Genomic DNA, 18,914 nt, shown 5'->3' with positions numbered 1-18,914 from the left:
CTTGCCAAATGCTATAGGGGCATTTGGCAAGAGTTGGTAAAACAGTCAAGTGTGAACGAGCCCTTACAGTGAACCTGTGCTTTTCCATGCGGGGCAAAGTAACAGGCTCATTTCGATCCTTCCCTCCCATGCATTAAATGCTCACCCTTCCTCTGCTTTACCAACACTCCATTCTGCTTCTGGCAGCGAGAGAGGTCACCCAGGGTAGGCTATGAATTGCTCAAGTTGTAGCTTATGTAGTGCTCCAGATTGACTCCATGTAACAGCGATAGAGCCTATTGAATCCCCAGTACTGATATATGGAGTGAGTGACACTATCCCAAAAGTACCCAGTGTTTCTGTTGGTTCTCTGAATGGAGCACTTGGAGAGCACAGGAAAGGTGACTATATGATGCTGGGGAGTGTCTGAGTAAGCAGAGCTGTTGCTTTGCCCTGTTCAATACAATTTGAATCAATAATTGTTTGTCTCTCTTTTACCTTTTTTCAGAAAATTGTTGCAGCTGGTGACACTGACAAAGATGGAACACTTGACTTTGCCGAATTCATGAAATATCTAGAAGAACATGAAAAGAAAATGAAAATTGCTTTTACAAGCTTGGACAAAAATAGTGATGGTGAGAAAATAGTCTTCCTTCACCTGCACCTTAATATTTGCATTTTTTTTAAAGCTTAACCCTAGCCAAATATACAATTAGGTCCATATATATTTGTACACAGGCACAATTTTCATGCTTTTGGCTCTGTATGCCACCAGAATAAATTAAAATGAAACAATCCAAATGAATTTGAAGTGCAGACTTTCAGCTTTAATTCAAGGGGTTGACCATAAATATCAAGTATACGGCACCACCTGCCTGGAGTTTGCATGTTCTCCCTGTGCCTGTGTGGGTTTCCTCCGGATACTCTGGTTTCCTCCCACACTCCAAAGACATGCTGGTAGGTTAATTGGCTCCTGTCTAAATTGGCCCTAATATGTGTATGTATGAATGTAAGTTAGGGACCTTAGATTGTACACCCCTTGAGGGTTAGGGACTGATGTGAATGTACAATATATATATGTAAAGCGCTGCGTAAATTGACGGTGCTATATAAGTACCTGAAATAGATAAATAAGTACAAATTTTAAGAACTGCAACCATTTGTATACACAGTCCCTCCCATTTTCAGAGGCTCAAATGTAATTGGACAAATGAATATAATAAAAAATAAATAAAATGTTCATTTTTAATATTTTGTTGAGAACCCTGTACTGGCAATGACTGCCTGAAGCCTGGAACCCATGGACATTACCACAGACTTTTTGTCTTTTTTGTTATGACCTTTCTGACCTTTCAGGCTCTAACTGCAACTGTCTTCCTGCCTTTAATATATATATACTCTTTTTTTTTTTTTTTGAGTAGGAAAAGCTATCAGGTCTTCAAGCTCCATGCACACCCGTGTGCACGTTAACCCATGTTTTTGTGAGTTAGCACTCTGTATTAAAGTTTGGGATTTAAAAACAAAAAACATGTCTCACCTCCCTGCTGCAGCTGTCCACTGTCGGCTCTAAGCCCAAGAACTGAGTGATCATGACTGATCAGTTCTCATTCTTCTCTGAGCAGTGACAGTCATTGCTCTCTGCTCTGCTGTGCTCTTCCAGCACTGACTGGAGTGCTGGAATGGGAAGGGTGTGATAATAGCAGGCTCAGTTCTGCACTGAAAGTCTGAGGCAGCTGCTGGTCAATCATTTGGATGGATCCTGACATTATCGGGATCCTTCCAGAGCCTGGACCAGTTCTGTGACGTCAGCCCACAGTGGGCTTCTGGGTCACAGGAATGTAAAAGTAAGTGCACTTCTGTTATCCAAAAGAGAGGTATGGCCAAAAAAAACGTTTTGGCTGTATTTCTCTTAAGTCAGCTCATTCACTTTCAATGGGCCCTTAAAGTGTTACTAAACCCAGGACCCTGCATTCACTAGATCTGGTACACAGAACATGGAAAGGAAATTATTTTAGTAAATATAAACTGCTAAATACCTTTTCTCATCAGCAGTATATAGCAGTCTTGTGGCTTCTATCAGCATCCTGCAGAGCACTGGTTAATCTTGTAGGAGGAGTTTTAATTCTCCTCTGACTGTTCTGTGAGGCTGCATAACCCCTGACCCTCTGTCTGGACAGCACCGATTGGCCCTGTGCTGATTACATGCACCCTCCCAAAGGAAAAAAAAACTCTAGCAATACACACTAAACTGAGCATGTGCAGAGTGACTCCTAGAGCTCTGTACTATCAGCAGATGGATTGGGGACAGTAGAAGAAGTGGAGAATCAGAGAAGACAGGATCAAATAGCCACTGTGAGTCACATCAATAAGAGAGAGTCTCAAAATCTCCCCTGATGCGTTTTGAAGAGAAAGAAGGGACCCCCTTCGAAACGCAACAGTGTCTCCCCCCATTGATGTGACTCGCACTGGTCTTGCACTTTAATACTCCTTTGAGGATCTTGCATGCTTGTTTTACTGCTTTGTTTGTGAGTATATATCTCATTTTAATAAAATCAAGTTTTCTAATGAGGTAATGCGCAAGGTTAGTGAGCTTTCTTTTTGTTTCACTTTGCAGTCTAATTTCAGTACCTTACTTCTGTCGCTTTGTGCTGTCAATACCCTTTAAAGTTTTAAAACCAGGATCTCCACAGTCCAGAATGTCCACTGACTACACTACCTAGTACCACCACATAAGGAAAGGAAGATGACCCTAATCTCCGACATGACCTTACACATAATGGAACTCTGTAATATGATCATTAGCAGTGTACTACCTGTTGGTTTGTCACTTGACTTTCACTTGGCCTTCTCTGTAATTTGAGGTGTATGTACAGTGGGGCAAAAAAGTATTTAGTCAGCCACCAGTTGTGCAAGTTCTCCCACTTAAAATGCCTGTAATTGGCATCATAGGTAGACCTCAACTATGAGAGACAAAATGAGAAAAAAAATCCAGACAATCACATTGGCTGATTTGAAAGAATTTATTTGCAAATTATGGTGGAAATTAAGTATTTGGTCACCTACAAACAAGCAAGATTTCTGGCTCTCACAGACCTGTACCTTCTTTAAGAGGCTCCTCTGTCCTGCACTCATTACCAATGGCACCTGTTTGAACTTGTTATCAGTATAACCCCCCTGCACTACATAGTTGATGGTTGATCTAAGGAAGATTGTATAGTTTAGTGTTAGCCTTATGCTTTGTTGCAGATTCTTTTCCAGCACTTTATTGACCTTGAAACCAAACCATGTGTAGGTTTATTAATGTTTCATTCAGGCACATTTATGCTGCATTTCTGTCCTTAATTGTTATGTTGTCTGCCAACTATTCCTAGCTATATCAGGAGCTTCGAAGTTTAGTGCTTTTGACCGCAGATTTTCCACTCCCTGACCAAGCACCTAAAAGAAAAAAAATTCTTGCACATGCCACAGGCAACATTTTTGCTTTGTGGCCCTGGCAACACGTGACAAATAAATGGGGTCCAGCAGCAACCTCAAGTCGAACGCTTGGCTTGCAGTTTTGGCTTAGACTTTATATAGAAAATCCCCAATCAGCTGTAAAACAAAAAAAAAAAATGCAGGCACTACCACTTCCTGAATGCCTGCCAGCCACTGCTTTGTCACCCTCCAAAAAAAGAAATCTATTGCAAGTCACTTTTCAGAGATGCGGTAGAGAGTGCTGCAAGTGTGCTGCACTTAGAACAATCTTAAAGCGCAGGTCCACCTGGAAAAAAAAAAAAAAAGTCAGCAGCTACAAAAACTGAAGCTGATGACTTTTAAAATACAGATACTTACCTGTTCCTCGGTCCAGCGGTGTCCTCACCACCGCTGGTTTCACTGTCCGTCTTCTCTCCCTGGCATCTTCAGTGTGGGCACCCGGGTGTGTCAGCTTGCCGCTTCACAGCAGGGTGCCCACTGCGCATGCGTGAGAAGTGCTGCGCTTTTTTAATGGTCCCATAGTCTTCTGGGACCTGTCACGTGTCCCAGAAGACTACGGGGAGGGAGGACAACTTCTGCTTCCGATCGCCTAGGCCAGGGGTCCTCAAACTTTTTAAGCAGGGGGCCGGTTCACTGTCCCTCAGACCGTTGGAGGGCCAGACTATAGTTTAAAAAAAAAAAAAACTATGAACAAATGCAGACATAGTACATGAGATGACCAGAGACTGCGGACATACAACGGTGGCGGGAATACTGGGCCAGCCGCTCCTTAAGACGCACAGACATTTCCCCCCAAGTGTGTCATATGGAGTGAAATATACGGTGAATGCAGGACACCTTGTTGGGTCAGATCTGTGTACAATGTAAAGAGAGAGAGGGGGGGGGGATAAGGGGGAGGGAGAGAGAGGGGGGGAGGGGGGAGAGAGAGGAGGGGGGGAGAGAGGAGGGGGGGAGAGGGGGGGGGAGAGGAGGAGGAGGGGAGAGGGAGAGAGAGAGGGGGAAAGCGAGAGGAAGGAGATCGATCATCTATTGCACTTATCTAGGGTCTGTGGCCGTGATACCCGACATGCAGCGATGGAGTCTCCTCTCTTGCTCCCCCTCTTCATGGTCAGCTCTAGGCTCCGCCCTCCGGCCGTGACTGTTGCATTCACTGATCAGAATAGATGGCCGGCTGGCTGCAGAGAGGCCAGGTGAGTAGTGCAGGTTCATAAGCCGAGCCCACCTTCCCCTGTTCTAGAATTGCTGATCCCACCCTCCTGCCTCCCGCCCGAGCCCTGCCGAGCTCTCCCGACCTGCCAAACCCTAGTCCCCTGTCCTCGGTGGGCCGCACGTGGCCCGCGGGCTGTAGTTTGAGGACCCCTGGCCAAGGCGATAGCAGCGAAAGTGGGAGCGGGTACCTTTTAAATTCGGGTACCCACTCCCCAAAGGTGCCAATCTTTAATGGGGAGCGGGGGACAAAGCATTAAAGTGGAACTTCCCCTTTTGGGTGGAGCTCTACTTTAATTGTAGGTACAGGCCATAGTTTAGCAGCACTGCTTCTGGAGATTAAAAATGTTTGTGCTTTTCATTTTCATTGATTGTAGAATGCATTCTTTTAATTTACACGGAAACATTTTCTTCCACTCATCTTTCACCTCTCTCATTCCAGGAAAGATTGAAGCATCGGAAATCCTAAATTCCCTTAAGGCTTTAGGTATAAACATTTCAGCAGACCATGCTGAGAAAATCCTCAAAAGGTAAGTACGTTACCGACATTGTCCAGGTAGCCTTTTCATTAATACTAGCCAATGGCATCTGCATTTGAAAGTGCATGTTTGCTGAACCTTTTCTTTTTAATTTGGATAGCGTAGGAAATGGTAAACCTTCTATCAGTTTATTTTTTTTATGTCTTAATTGGGGAGGTTTTCCTTTATGTTCTGTCCTGGAGATACAGCAGGAAGTTGGAAAACATCTCTCCAAAGTGAGGTGGGGGGGATTCCACTGTTAGACACTTGCCCCCATTAGAAGATTTCCCCATACCTCTTCTTTTTTTTTTTTAAATTTAAATATTTATTAATGTTTCATATTATTACAAATATCCATGTAGGGAAACAATTCACATATAATCATTTATAACATTTCTACATTTCCCCTTCTAAAAACTCTTTTCTTTCCCGACCCACCCCCTCCCATACCCGCCCCCCCTCCTCCCCCTCTGCAAGCTCTAACCCATTCTAGTCTCTCAAGGCTTATTCACTTTAAATAACGTCCTAGTTTATAGTTTTCTATATTTCTCTTTCAATGCTGCTTTTTCCCACTTTTCCCATCTCTTATGATATACTCCCATTCTATCTTCCTGCATATGGTACGTTTTTTCCATTCTACCAATCTGGTTTACTCTATTAATCCAGTCTTCCTCCTTCGGTACCTCAGTTTTCTGCCAAAACTTGGGAATCAAACCTTTTGCCGCATTTAAGTAGTACCATATGCCTGACTCTTTATATTTATTTACTGATGTCTCAACATTATGTAGGAGGCACATCGTTGGGTCTAACCCTATGTCGTTTCCAGTTATTTCTTCAATCAATTTGACTATTGTCTTCCAGAAAGCTTGGATTTTTGGACATTCCCACCAAATGTGAAACACCGTGCCTGTCTCACCACATCCTCTCCAACACATTTTTGAATTTTCCCCATTCATCTTGTGCTCAACACTCGGTGTAATGTGCCATCGTGTGACACACTTATAATTAATCTCAACCTCTCTCATACTAACGTTCTCGTGTATCAGTCTAAATATCTTTCTCTGTTTATCCTCATCAAACACTACTTCCGTATCCCTTTCCCATTTTGTTATAAAAGTTAACTTTGTGTTTGTGTCTAATTCTGTGAGTATTCTATAAATTTTTGCAATACCGTGCTTCCCATCCCCCCGTGTTTCTAACAGCCTTTCAAACAAATTCCACTCCTGTTTTAATCTCAGGGGTTTCGGGAGATTTCCTATAAAACATTTCAATTGATGGTATTTCCATTCATCTATTCCAGTAAAGATATCTCCCTTCTTCTTTGTTAATTCTTTAAATGGTCTCAATTCCCCCTCCACCAAAACATCTCTCAGTTGGATATCTTCCTTTCTAAACCATCTCCCTGATATCTTATCCTTTCCCGGAGGGAAGTACTCCGTATTTGTAAGAGGCATTAATATAGAATTAAATTCCCATTTCATATTTTTGTGTAAGTTGTCCCATACCCTTAAAACATTTAATGTGTAAATACTTGTGCTTTCTTTAATTCCTCTAAACTGTGCTGGAACCCATATCATTTTACTAAGTCTAATCCCACTAAGATCATTTTCAATCTTTACCCAACTTTTCCCCTTATGGTTAAATGTCCAGTCGTATATTCTTGCTAAAACCACTGCTTTATAGTATCTCTTGACATCTGGCAGACCCATTCCTCCCTTCTCTTTAGTCCTACTTAATATTTCATATGATATTCTTGGCTTTTTATTCTTCCATATATTCCCCATAGCTCTTGTGATGACAGCAGTAAAATGTTTAACATTCCATCATTCTCTGTTTGGATGACTAGGACAAATAGGATGAATTTCCGCAACTGGGACACAGACAACACTAAAACTTGACAGCAGTTCTAATCTTTCTGTACTCTACCCAAAACAAAAAAATTGTTATATGTATGCTTGAATTAATTCATAATAGCCAGACACAATAAGATCAACAAAAATGAATGGCCCATTAAAGATAAACTAAGTCCTCATGCACATGTTTTTACAGCGGCTGTTTTTGGCTTTTGACTTTTTTTCTACAGCCAGTAAACCCCCAACATGTTATCCTATGTGTCCATGCACACATGAACTGTGGTCAACGTTTTTGGCTGGAAAAAAAACCTAGTGGGTTTCTGGAGGAGGTTTTTAGCTGTAAAAACGATCTAAAGCTGCAAAACGTGATAAATTGCAGCAAACCAGCATTTTTTACTTTAAAATTTTTTTTTGGGTCAAAAAAACCTCTAAAAACCGCAAACGCCAAAAAAATGGGGCTAAACGCTAATACAAAGCCGCTGAAAAATTCACGTTTTTAACGTGACTTTACATAGCTAATGTTACCAGCGTTATTAAAATGCCCAGTGTGCATGGAGCCTAAAACACTTTTTTTGCTGCAATATTAATCTTCAATGCAGCCATTTCCCATGTAGTGTGGTTTTTTTTTTTTTCTTTTTTTCTGGGCTGCTAGATGTCCTCAATCTGATGGCCAGTTTTATTTACCCGCTGGTTCTTAGCCCTGATCATCCAGGACCTGCCCAGTCTTTGACTGGACAATGAAGGGAGAAGCAGCACAGCAATGAGTTCATCTCTCTGTCACTCTGCTTTCTCCTCCTATCAGCATGCTTCTTAAACTGGTGAACCGATTGGCTCCTTTCACACTCCAGCCCTGTTGTACACTGACTACTAGAGGCTGATACCAAGTCAAATTCAGGTACTTTGCACAATTTGCATTTTAAAATGATACATTTATTGATATATTAGAGAGAACTATCGCCAAACCTTTTCGTGCTGTACTTCTCTTTTGGGTCATGGGAGTACATTTGCTATTGTCAAGCTATTGCCTGCTATCAGCTGAAGGGGCAAAGCCGTGCCAAGTTTAGGAAGGATCCCAACAATATTGTCAGGATCCAGACAGCTGCCTAATTGCCAGCTAGCTCTGCCTCTCTTATAACTAGATATAAGTTCAGTCTTATTTAATTTGCTATTGTTAAGATATTGGATATTAAATCTGGTCATACATCAGTAGAATTTTGTTTTGAAAATGTATGTTTTTGAATCACAAAAGCAAGAGTGGGTGCAGTCCAACCTCCAATGCATATACCTTTTAGGATGTGGATATGAAGGTTGCCCCCACACCAGTCCAGGCAAATGAGCAAGGTAAAATGGTAATATATAGACCAATGAAAATGCAGGGAAGAGGATTTAAAGTGGGGCTGTTAACAGTATAAAAGCATATTACTGCCCCTTTGCAGAGATGTTGGAAAGTTGGTCATCACCTTTATTGTCAGTATTATGTGGGTGTGTTTGTGTCTCGGTATATTGTCTATGGACTTTGTAGTTATGTCAGCATGGTGACTCATTCTTTTTTGCTATTGACATAGATATTAATGCTCATTTAATCCCAAGGAACATTCCAGTAATTCTGCTTGTGTTGCATACTGTAGGCTATATGCTTTAGGCTTGATTTACTAAAAATCAGAGAGAGGCATTCCATGCAAAACATGTCTTTGTAGCGAATTGGTTTCTCATGTATATTGATGTTTCATATATCAGGGTGAAAATGAGTAACTCTTCATACTATCTGACTCCTTAACCTTGTCCAAAAGAGGATTTACCCCCCCCCCCCCCCTTCTTGACCAAGCCATTTTTTGCAATACGGCGCTGCGTTCCTTTTAATTGACAATTGCGCAGTCATGCAATGCTGTACATAAATGAAATGTGTCCTTTTTCCCCACAAATAAAGCTTTCTTTTGGTGGTATTTGATCACCTGTGCGTTTTTTTTTTTTACATTTTTTTTATGCTATAAAAGAAAAAAAAGACCGATAATTTTGACAAAAAAAAATATTTTTGACTTTTTGCTATAAAACATGTCCAGTAAAAAAAAAAAAATTTCTTCATAAATTTAGGCCAAAATGTATTCTGCTACATGTCTTTGCTAAAAAAAAAATCCTAATACATGTAAATTAATTGGTTTTCATGAAAGTTATAGCGTCTACAAATGGCGGTATATATACTGGATTTTTTTTTTCTTATACTTGCAATGGCAGTGATCAGCGACTTATAACGAGACTGCGGCGGGCATTCTGACACTGGGGGGTACTAACTACCACTGACATCTCAATGGCACTAATACAGTGATCAGTGCCAATAAAAAGCCCTGACACTGTACTAATGACACTGGGCAGGAAGGGGTTAACTTCTGGGGTGATCAAAGCGTTAGCTGTGTGCTGTTTTACTGTGTGTGTGCTTTACACTGTATGCACACTGCTTTGTATTGCTCTGCTGTGCAGAGAAATACACAGCAAATTACTGCTGGCAGGAGAGAAACCTGTGTTGTTTACATACAGGTCTTTCCCCTGTCAGCAACACTTGGCAATCACGGGTGCCAGCGGGGAATCTACGGCAGTGAACAGGTGATCGACATCTGCAGCCGCCAACAGCAGTGCAGGTAGGGCGGTGCGCACCCCTACCCAAAAATGAGAAATCACATATGTATACGTGATTTTGCGCAGCCCTGTCACCTTTTAGCAGTAGTTCTGCTATAGGGCGGTTGGGAAGCAGTTAATAACCAATCCCTCCACTGGCTTCCGACTGCCCAATGGATAAAATTCAAAATGCTAACATTGACGTACAAAGCTGTTCATAACACTGCCCCAAACTACATCACTGACCTGATATCCAAATACCACCCAAAACGTACTCTCCACTCCTCACAAGACCTCCTACTCTCTAGTTCCCTGGTCTCCTCCTCCCATGCCCGTCTCCAGGACTTCCCCAGGGCTTCCCCCATCATCTGGAACTCCCTAACCCAATCCATCAGACTATCACCTACTCTCCTCACCTTTTAGACGCACCCTGAAAACCCATCTGTTCAGGGAAGCCTACCCCGCCCTGAGCTAATTGCCGATCTCCTCAACTTTTCCTACCACTCCATCCCCCACAGCTATTTCCTCCTGTACCACTATCCCCTCCCTCCTAGATTGTAAGCTCCAAGGAGCAGGGCCCTTGAACCCCTCGTGTATTGAATCGTATTGTTACTGTACTGTTTTGTGTACTGTCTCCCATTGTAATGCACAGCGCTGTTGACGCTATATAAATCCTGTATAACAATAAAAAATAATAACCACGTGCAGTAGAACTATGACATAATCTGTATGGTAAAGTAAAATAACGTGGATGTGACCCCTTAATTCACCATAGCTGCTGTATCAAGTGCTATACTAATTATATCAGCCCTTGTATATACTCTCTTTTGTACAGTGCTGTTGGTTTTTGTTTAAATATGTGCAATATAAAGTGTCCAAGTGCTTTCAGTTATTCACAATATAATGCACAATGCCTTCAAAGTTATTAAAGTGTCCGTGCTCAAAAAAGTGCTCCATTTCCAACAGTCAGTGCCATAGTGTTCCCAAAATCCTCCACCTTTACCGAAGGAGCATTATTCTTTTAAATTTTAATTTTAGGGCACTTAAATAGAAGATATGACCTCCTCCTTCAAAAACCAGAAAATAAGAATGGAAATGTTTCAATTTGAAATCTTCTGAGCACAGAGACCACCAGAATGAGGGAGACCCATAATATTGGGATTTCTGAACACAGCTTGAGAGGCAATGTATATAGATACAGTAACAGACGTAGATACACCCATACCCCTACCTGCAGTAGATGAAGTTTAAAGCGGTAAAGGGGTGGCTGCATTTGTTTTTTTTTTTTTTTTTTTAGGCTTTTTCTCTCTGGTGATCTGGCCAGTAACACATCTCCTGTATTAGAGTGCCTACTCTCTGGGTGAAGGAGCGCAGGGGGCACAGCAGATAGCAGCACTGCCAGTCTGGAGGAAGGAGAGTGTTAGATGTACTAGCAGATTTAGATACACTATCAAATTGAAGCCAAACTCAAGCCAATACTGTATACTTTATTAAGCAGTTACAGCAACAGTTTTTTTTAAATAGCTGACCATTGTAAGTACTCCTATCCGTGTTAAATGGTTTCTCGCAACATTATAACTGCTACATCCACAGAACAGATTGTTCTGTTGAAAAACAACAGACGTACTGACTAGATCACCTGGTGAAAATAAAAGGAAGACTAAAAAGAAAACTAATGTAGCCATCACATCTAAGAATTGGTAAGTTGCAATATAACAAATTCATGCTTCTGGCTTAATACTGCTTTAATCAGCTATTCTACCTGCTGGCTTACCGAAGTTGCATTTACCCTCTAATTCCCTGTGAATTATGATACACTCCATCATCCTGCCCATTTAAAGTGCCCCTAAACCCAAAACAAATCTGTTACCCCTGATATATTACACAAATATACCAAAAAAGAACTCTAGATTGCATTACTGTATTGAGAACTGAGAGCCAGGAATCTAGCATTTTTGGTGAACAAGGACAGGGTGTGTATTTCTAGATAAAACAATAAATAGCAATTTGCACCACAGCAAAATCTAAAATAGATAGGTGACTTTAAGTGCCCAGTTATACCGGTGCGTTTTGCAAATTGAAATCGCATCTAATGAATGTGAATGTCAGTGTCTTAACATTTGCGATTTTACTGCAGCGTGGTTTCTAAAGTAGTTCCTGCATTACTTTGTCTGCAGTTTTTTTGCAATTTCACATACATAGAATATAATGGAAATCGCACTGCAAATTGCAAGAAATCATTAAAAATCTTCACAAGTAGTCACCTGTGTCACCTCCTCCCATTCTCGCCTCCATGATTTCTCCCTAGCTTCTCCCATCCTATGGAACTCCCTACCCCAATCTGTCTGGCTGTATCCTAATCTATCCACCTTTAGACGATCCCTGAAAACCTTTCTCTTTAAAGAAGCCTATCCTGCTTATACCTAGTAACCCGCCATTTTTTTCCTCCATCAGCTCATCCCCCCCACAGCTATTACCTTTTTGTATCACTCAACCCTTCCTCCTAGATTGTAAGCTCTAATGAGCAGGGCCCTCTGTAATGTCTACCTTCATTTTGTAATGCGCTGCGCAAACTGTTGGTGCTATATAAATCCTGTATAATAAGTAGAAATAGTCTTCAGAAATCGCACCTGAAATCACACCAAAATTGCATTCAAATTGCGCGATTTTAAATCGCAGCGATGTGACTGTTGACTAAGACTTGCTATGTTTGAAAAGGAAGTGCGGACACACTGCAGCACAACAGAAGGGCATGGCAGGCTTTCTTTTGTTGTAGCTTGGTGTGACACAATCACCATAAGGAGCATTTCCAAGCAGTTGTGGGTGCTCCAAGTGCATAAAGCAGGGTTTATTTAGGTGATTAGGTACATTGTGTGATGCATAGTGTCCTCATGCTCCATAAGCTACCATGGATAAACTGTATTTTAAATCTAGGAACAGTGTACTCATAGAGCCGGTTTTATTCATGTACAGTACAAATTAATAGTACAGTAAATCATTTTGTACCCCTATGTAGAATGCTGCAGCCACTTACTGTTAACTAGGCTGGTGCTACTGTCATTCTGTGAAGGGGTAATATTGTTTTTTTTTTTTTTTCTTTATTGAGTTCTAAGAGTTAAAGTGGTTGCAGGCTGAAGGACAATTTGTAGCAGATTAACAATATGATAATAGATAAAAAATAAGAGACCTATTTATTAACGTATGTAAACAATGAACACTTTTTTTTTTTTTCTTTTTGGACCCTTTTGAGGTCTGTTAAATATAACATTTGAGGAAATTTTGTTATCTGTACAATAGGTGCAAAAATATCTATTAATCCAACCCAGATATCCAATAAGTTTGCAACGTCCTGTGCACTCTGTCTCTTCTGCACTGATACAGTGCATCCAGAAAGTATTCACAGTGCTTAACTTTTGACACATTTTGTTATGTTACAGCCTTATTCCAAAAAGGATTAAATTAATTTTTTTCATCGACATTCTACAAACAATACTCCAACGACAATGACAACGTGAAAGAAGTTTGTTTTGAAATCTTTGCAATTTATTAAAAATGAAAAAAAAACCACATGTACATAAGTATTCACAGCCTTTGCTCAATACTTTGTTGAAGCACCTTTAGCACCACTTACAGCCTCAAGTCATTATGAGTATGATGCTACAAGCTTGGCACACCTATTTTTGGGCAATTTCTCCCATTCTTCTTTGCAGTACCTCTCAAGCTCCATCAGGTTGGATGGGGAGCGTTGGTGCACAGCAATTTTCAGATCTCTCCAGAGATGTTCAATCGGGTTCAAGTCTGGGCTCTGGAGGGGCCACTCTAGGGCATCCACACAGTTGGCCCGTAGCCACTCCTTTGTTATGTGGGCTGTGTGCTTAGGGTCGTTGTCCTGTTGAATAATGAACCATCGCCCCAGTCTAAGGTCCAGAGCACTCTGCAACAGGTTTTCATCAAGGATGTCTCTGTATATTTCTGCATTCATCTTTCCTTCGATCCTGACTAGTCTCCAAGTTTCTGCCGCTGAAAAACATCCCCACAGCATGATGTTGCCACCACCATACATCACTGTAGTGATAGTATTGGCCAGGTGGTGAGCGGTGCCTGGTTTTCTCCAGACATGACGCTTAGCATTCAGGCGAAAGAGTTCAATCTTTGTTTTATCAGACCAGAGAGTTTTGTTTCTCATAGTCTGAGAGTCCCTCAGGTGCTTTTGGCAAACTCCAGGCAGGTCTGCCTTTTGCCTTTTACTGAGGAGTGGCTTCCGTCTGGCCACTCTACCATACAGGCCTAATTGGTGGAGTACTGCAGTGATGGTTGTTCTTCTGGAAGGTTCTCCTCTTTCCACAGAGAAATGCTGGAGCTCTTTCAGAGTGACCATTGGGTGTTTGGTTACCTCCCTGGCTAAGGTTCTTCTCCCTAGATCGCTCATTTTGTCTAGGCGGCCCACTCTAGGAATCTTCCTGGTGGTTCCAAACTTCTTCTATTTACGGATGATGGAGGCTACTGTTCTCATTGGGACCTTCAATACTGCAGAAAGTTTTCTGTACCCTTCCCCAGATCTGTGCCTTGATACAATCCTGTCTCGGAGGTCTACGGACAATTCCTTGGACGTCATGGCTTGGTTTGTGCTCTGACATGCACTGTTAACTGTGGGACCTTATATAGACAGCTTTACGCCTTTCCTAATCATGTCCAATCAACTGAATTTCTCACAGGTGGACTCCAATCAAGTTGTGGAAACATCTCAAGTAAAATCAGTGGAACCAGGATGCACCAGAGCTCAATTATGAGTGTCATGGCAAAGGCTGTGAATACTTGTGTACATGTTCGGTTTTTTATTTTTAATAGATTGGAAAGATTTCAAAACTAAAAAAAAAAAAAATAAAAAACACTTCTTTCACGTTGTCATTATGGGGTATTATTTGTAGAATGTTGAGGAAAAAATTAGTTTAATCCATTTTGGAATAAGGCTGTAACATAACAAAATGTGGCAAAAGTTGAGCGCTGTGAATACTTTCTGAATGCACTGTATCTCAAGTACTCTTACCAGCCCTGTACAGTTCTCCCCTGAGGACTACAGACCACCTCCCACCTATCGTATGGAAATGAGGAGAGCCTCAAATGAGGGGTTCTATAGTCCTAACCCAGAGTGAGCAGCCTAGACTAGGATAACAATCTTGCTTCACTATAGATACAGTGCAGTAGCTGAGTATTGTCAACCTAGGACTGAAAGAGTATTTGGGTGTACATTCATGCGAGGGATGTTTTTGCCTGCACAGGATGCACAATTCTTCTTTGTATCCGCATGAAGGCAGCACATTCATGCCTATTGAGATGTAGCAGCTGCACGGACACAGCCGCTGCTCCCAGTTTAACATCCATGTGGGTCCCTGAACTCATGCTGCCTGCGTTTGGCTAGACACGTACCTGCAAGCACTTAGATGTCAAATTGGTGGCAGCGGCTGTGTCCTTGCAGCTTCTACATCCCAGTTGACATGAATGGGGCTACCTGCATGCAGATGCACAAAACACTTGTGCATGGCAAACACGACCATTGGATGGGTATTCACTTGAGTAGGATCACCAGATGTAAAAAATTAAAAAATAAACTGAACAAAGTAAACTAATGCTGCCAACTCATCTAAGCACAGTTTGTATAGTTAGTATAATACATTTTTGTTTTTGGTAGATTTACTTTAAAGATTATCTCCTGGCAGATATAAAAACATGGTGTTTGCAATTCTGTATTTATTAAAAATAATGAAATGTATTTTAAATAAATCTAGTATAAATACCCGAGTCTTTCTTGTTTTTTTTTTTTGCACTTCCCTAATCAGCAGCACTCATGGTATCAGTAGCAGTACTTTTGGCCAATCAGGCACTGATTGATTGTCATGTGCTTGCAACAAACATGCTGAGGGCATGGAGGGCATGCAGTGGCTGGGAGAGCTGTACAAACTCTATGTAGCCTCAGCTACAAAGCTTCCTCTGATTGGCTGAGATGGAGAGGTTGACGGATGACGTCACAATAGAATACAAAGCTCCCTGTGATTGGCTGACCAGTGTCCAGCCCGACATTATTGTTCTGGTAATGGGAGAGGAAGACCCCCCCAACTCATTTTCTGGACCACAGCACTGTATACTGTATGTAACAGGCTACGTACAGTTTATATGGTGCTCACAGCCACTGCAACAGTTAGTGCAGTAAATAGTTCATTTGGACCAGCTTAGTATGTAAACTTCAGCTTTAAAATAGGAAATGGAATGTTTATTCTTCTATTTCCATTTATAAAATGTAATGGGAAATACAAAGTCCAGATGTGGAAAAGTTGTTTACTTTTCCTTAAATTACATTGAGTGTGTGTATATATATATATATATATATATATATATATATATATATATATATATATATATATATATATATATATATATATATTATATATATATATACTTTTTTTTTTTTTTTTTAAATCGGAATAAAATATTGACTACTAAGCTTGATTCTTTTTGTCACTCGGCAGCATGGATGTAGATGGCACCCTGACAGTAGACTGGAATGAGTGGCGGGACCACTTTCTGTTTAATCCTGCAGATAACATTCAAGAAATTATCCGCTACTGGAAACATTCCACGGTGAGTTTGGTTATAAAACAAAGATCTACTGAAATGTAGTCATTTATGTTCTCCTAATGTTTGTGTTGATGCCCTTGAGGTTCTCCACTTCACTTCCACTATCCAAAAACATACTGATAAGTTAATTGGCTTCTAGTGAGCCATAGCAAGTGTGTATAACTTAGTTAAGAACATTTGATAGTACATAAGATCACAAGCAGGGGCTGATGGGAATGTCCTCTGTACAATGTTGCAGAGATGCTTGCTTTTTAAGAATAAAGACCTTGAATCAATTCTCTGAGAAATATCTATTCATTGGTCTCTTACAAATGTTCTACTTCAAACGGTATGCTCAGATTTTGCAGTTTTAATTACTTGAAGTCTCTCCTATATTGATGTAGACTTTGTGTGCCAAGGGTAGTGATGATGGCCAAAATGTTATTGGATTTGAAAACTGGATAAAATACCTTTCTTGTAAGAGGAGTACCGTACATGTATTGGCTTCCCCCAGATAATTACAGTCCTTTATCATTTGATATAATTAGAGTGCACATTCTCAACTTAAACCACATGCAAACCTAGCACTTCAAGTTTTTTTTTTTTTCCTTAATGTGACCTATAATTTGTGCAATCCAACTGCACAAACTGAAATTGCTGTTTAAGGGTGAAACAAAATAAAAAAATAAAATAAAATAAACAATAATGTGGCTGTGTAGGTGCACACACCCTCTTATAATTAGGGATGTGACTGTGTTTAGAACTGTTATATTGTAAAGCGCTGAGCAAACTGTTGGCGCTGTCTTGGAAATTCGCTTTAACGAATTTCTCCTTACCGTGAGTACTCGCAGTTGGATGCGCAGAAATCCCCCATAAAGCTGTGCGAATCTCGCTTACCACGACTGCAGCCAAACTACACGATTCCTGCCCATCCAAATACTTTGGTTCTGTTGAATTTGTGGGTGATTGGAGCTCCGTTACCCTAGAATGATCACACGACACTCTAAGGCTGGTTGCAATCCACATAAGGGCCGGCTTTAGGCTCAGCTCTCTGTTTTTATTAAAAATACACACATGCCCCCCACATGAATAAATTCAAACCCTCCCACCGAACAATACAATGGGGATTGCCTATACAGAGGATATACATTCCAATTGGAGCATAGCCTTTGCTATTATCTATCACTGGTCCTCCCCCATGAGTCTTCTGAGGTCAGCAGACTTCCTCCCCTTCCCCCCTATGAGCCATCTGAGGTCATATTTCCTGTCCTACTAGCTTCTATTGGTATGTAAAATTCTCTGCACAAGCACTCCCTAAAAATATCAGTCTGTACCTGGATGGGCCCGATACGATCTTTATTAAAACACATCCATCCAAGATACAGTTTCAAGTTGGTAATGGGTTGTAAGATATGCATAAGCCTACACGTGGAGTTCACACCGCTTGCGCCTTGCGTTATGAAGCCCACGCGGTACCATGCTGCTGATATGCGGATACAGGCCCACGGTCTACTGACAGCAGCATTCGCATGGAATGCCGTGGTGGTATACACGCCGGTCTATAAGCGCAGATCTGCCATCTCATCCATTACCAAGCTGAGTACTGTAATACATACATTGTACATGCGCATGGCCCAATTGCAGCCTTCAGAGCTTTAATTAAGCCACACGAGAGACATATGAATAACACGAATATATGACACATTTAAAGTTCGACCAACAATACAAAATTTCCATGACATTCCCTCCTGTTTTATCATATTCTCCTCGTGTCCCTTCTTGATCTTCTTCAGCTTGATGGGTGTAGTCTCAAACTTCAAAGAGTTCCTGTAGTTGTCCCTGAGAATAAAGCTCCACGGGGTACCTGAAACAACAAGACCCGACGCAGACTCGACGCAAACAGGCTTGATTGAAGCGATGATCCTCAAGAGCGTTGGAACCTTCACTACAGGAAGGCTCTTGCAAAAACCACAAACAGACTTGTGGTATGAATAAAGCTTGTGATCCCACGGTGGTCTGGGGAGATCCAGCAATAGATTCTCAAATTGCCCCTGCAGACGGGGCCACACAAGGCTGGTCTCGACCCAGACAGTTTTCCAAATCGCAGACACAAACAATGATGAGGCTTGAAGCTTGCTTGAAGGTCTTGGAGAATGTGGTCTTCAGAGAGATAAATTAGAGGGAAGCCAGGACGTAATCTGTAGAGAAGGTGGTTGGTTGGTGAGGTCTTCCCCCGATCAGTGGTTGGAGTGGGATCCCCGGAGCGGGCATGGAGATGTGGTCGTCTGCCCGAGCTTGGCTTACACGGTCGATGAGGCAACAGGAACATCTCACCGCGGCATATAAAAGGCAGATGAAAAAGAGAAGCATCAGGATATACACTCCCACTTCCTTCAACCAAGATCCGATGGAGAACAGGAAATCTCCCAATCCTCCCAAACCCTTGAACGGATTCCAACCCTCACTAGCTATAGCTCTAGCTTTTCCCTGTAGTTCACTAACTTTGTCCATATGGGCCTGGACCTTGTCATCGGTGTCTTCTATCCAAGTACAACAATCCTCTCCGATGAACTCACAGAACCCCCCTTTGGCGGCTAAAAGATAATCAAGGGCCATCTTCTCCTGAAGCACTAAAATTCCCATCTGCCGTTGTTCTTGGGCA

At 41.5% G+C, this 18,914-nt stretch overlaps 1 protein-coding gene across 1 annotated transcript in view; it reads left to right on the top strand.

Annotated features, from left to right (window-relative positions):
• SLC25A24 (solute carrier family 25 member 24) overlaps positions 1 to 18,914 on the top strand; it is an 80,076-nt gene that overhangs the window by 14,547 nt on the left and 46,615 nt on the right. The window contains exons 2-4 of the mRNA XM_089686623.1: positions 488 to 614; positions 5,102 to 5,189; positions 16,165 to 16,276. Of these exons, the coding sequence (XP_089542749.1) occupies positions 488 to 614; positions 5,102 to 5,189; positions 16,165 to 16,276 (327 nt within the window). The remainder of the gene's footprint in view (positions 1 to 487; positions 615 to 5,101; positions 5,190 to 16,164; positions 16,277 to 18,914) is intronic.

This window comes from Staurois parvus, unplaced genomic scaffold (genome assembly GCF_062004578.1).
Source record: "Staurois parvus isolate SC_StPar_1 unplaced genomic scaffold, SC_StPar_1.0 ptg000402l, whole genome shotgun sequence".
Taxonomy (NCBI): domain Eukaryota; kingdom Metazoa; phylum Chordata; class Amphibia; order Anura; family Ranidae; genus Staurois; species Staurois parvus.
The sequence above is the reverse complement of the archived record's forward strand: the minus strand, read 5'-3'. Positions and strand labels throughout refer to the sequence as shown.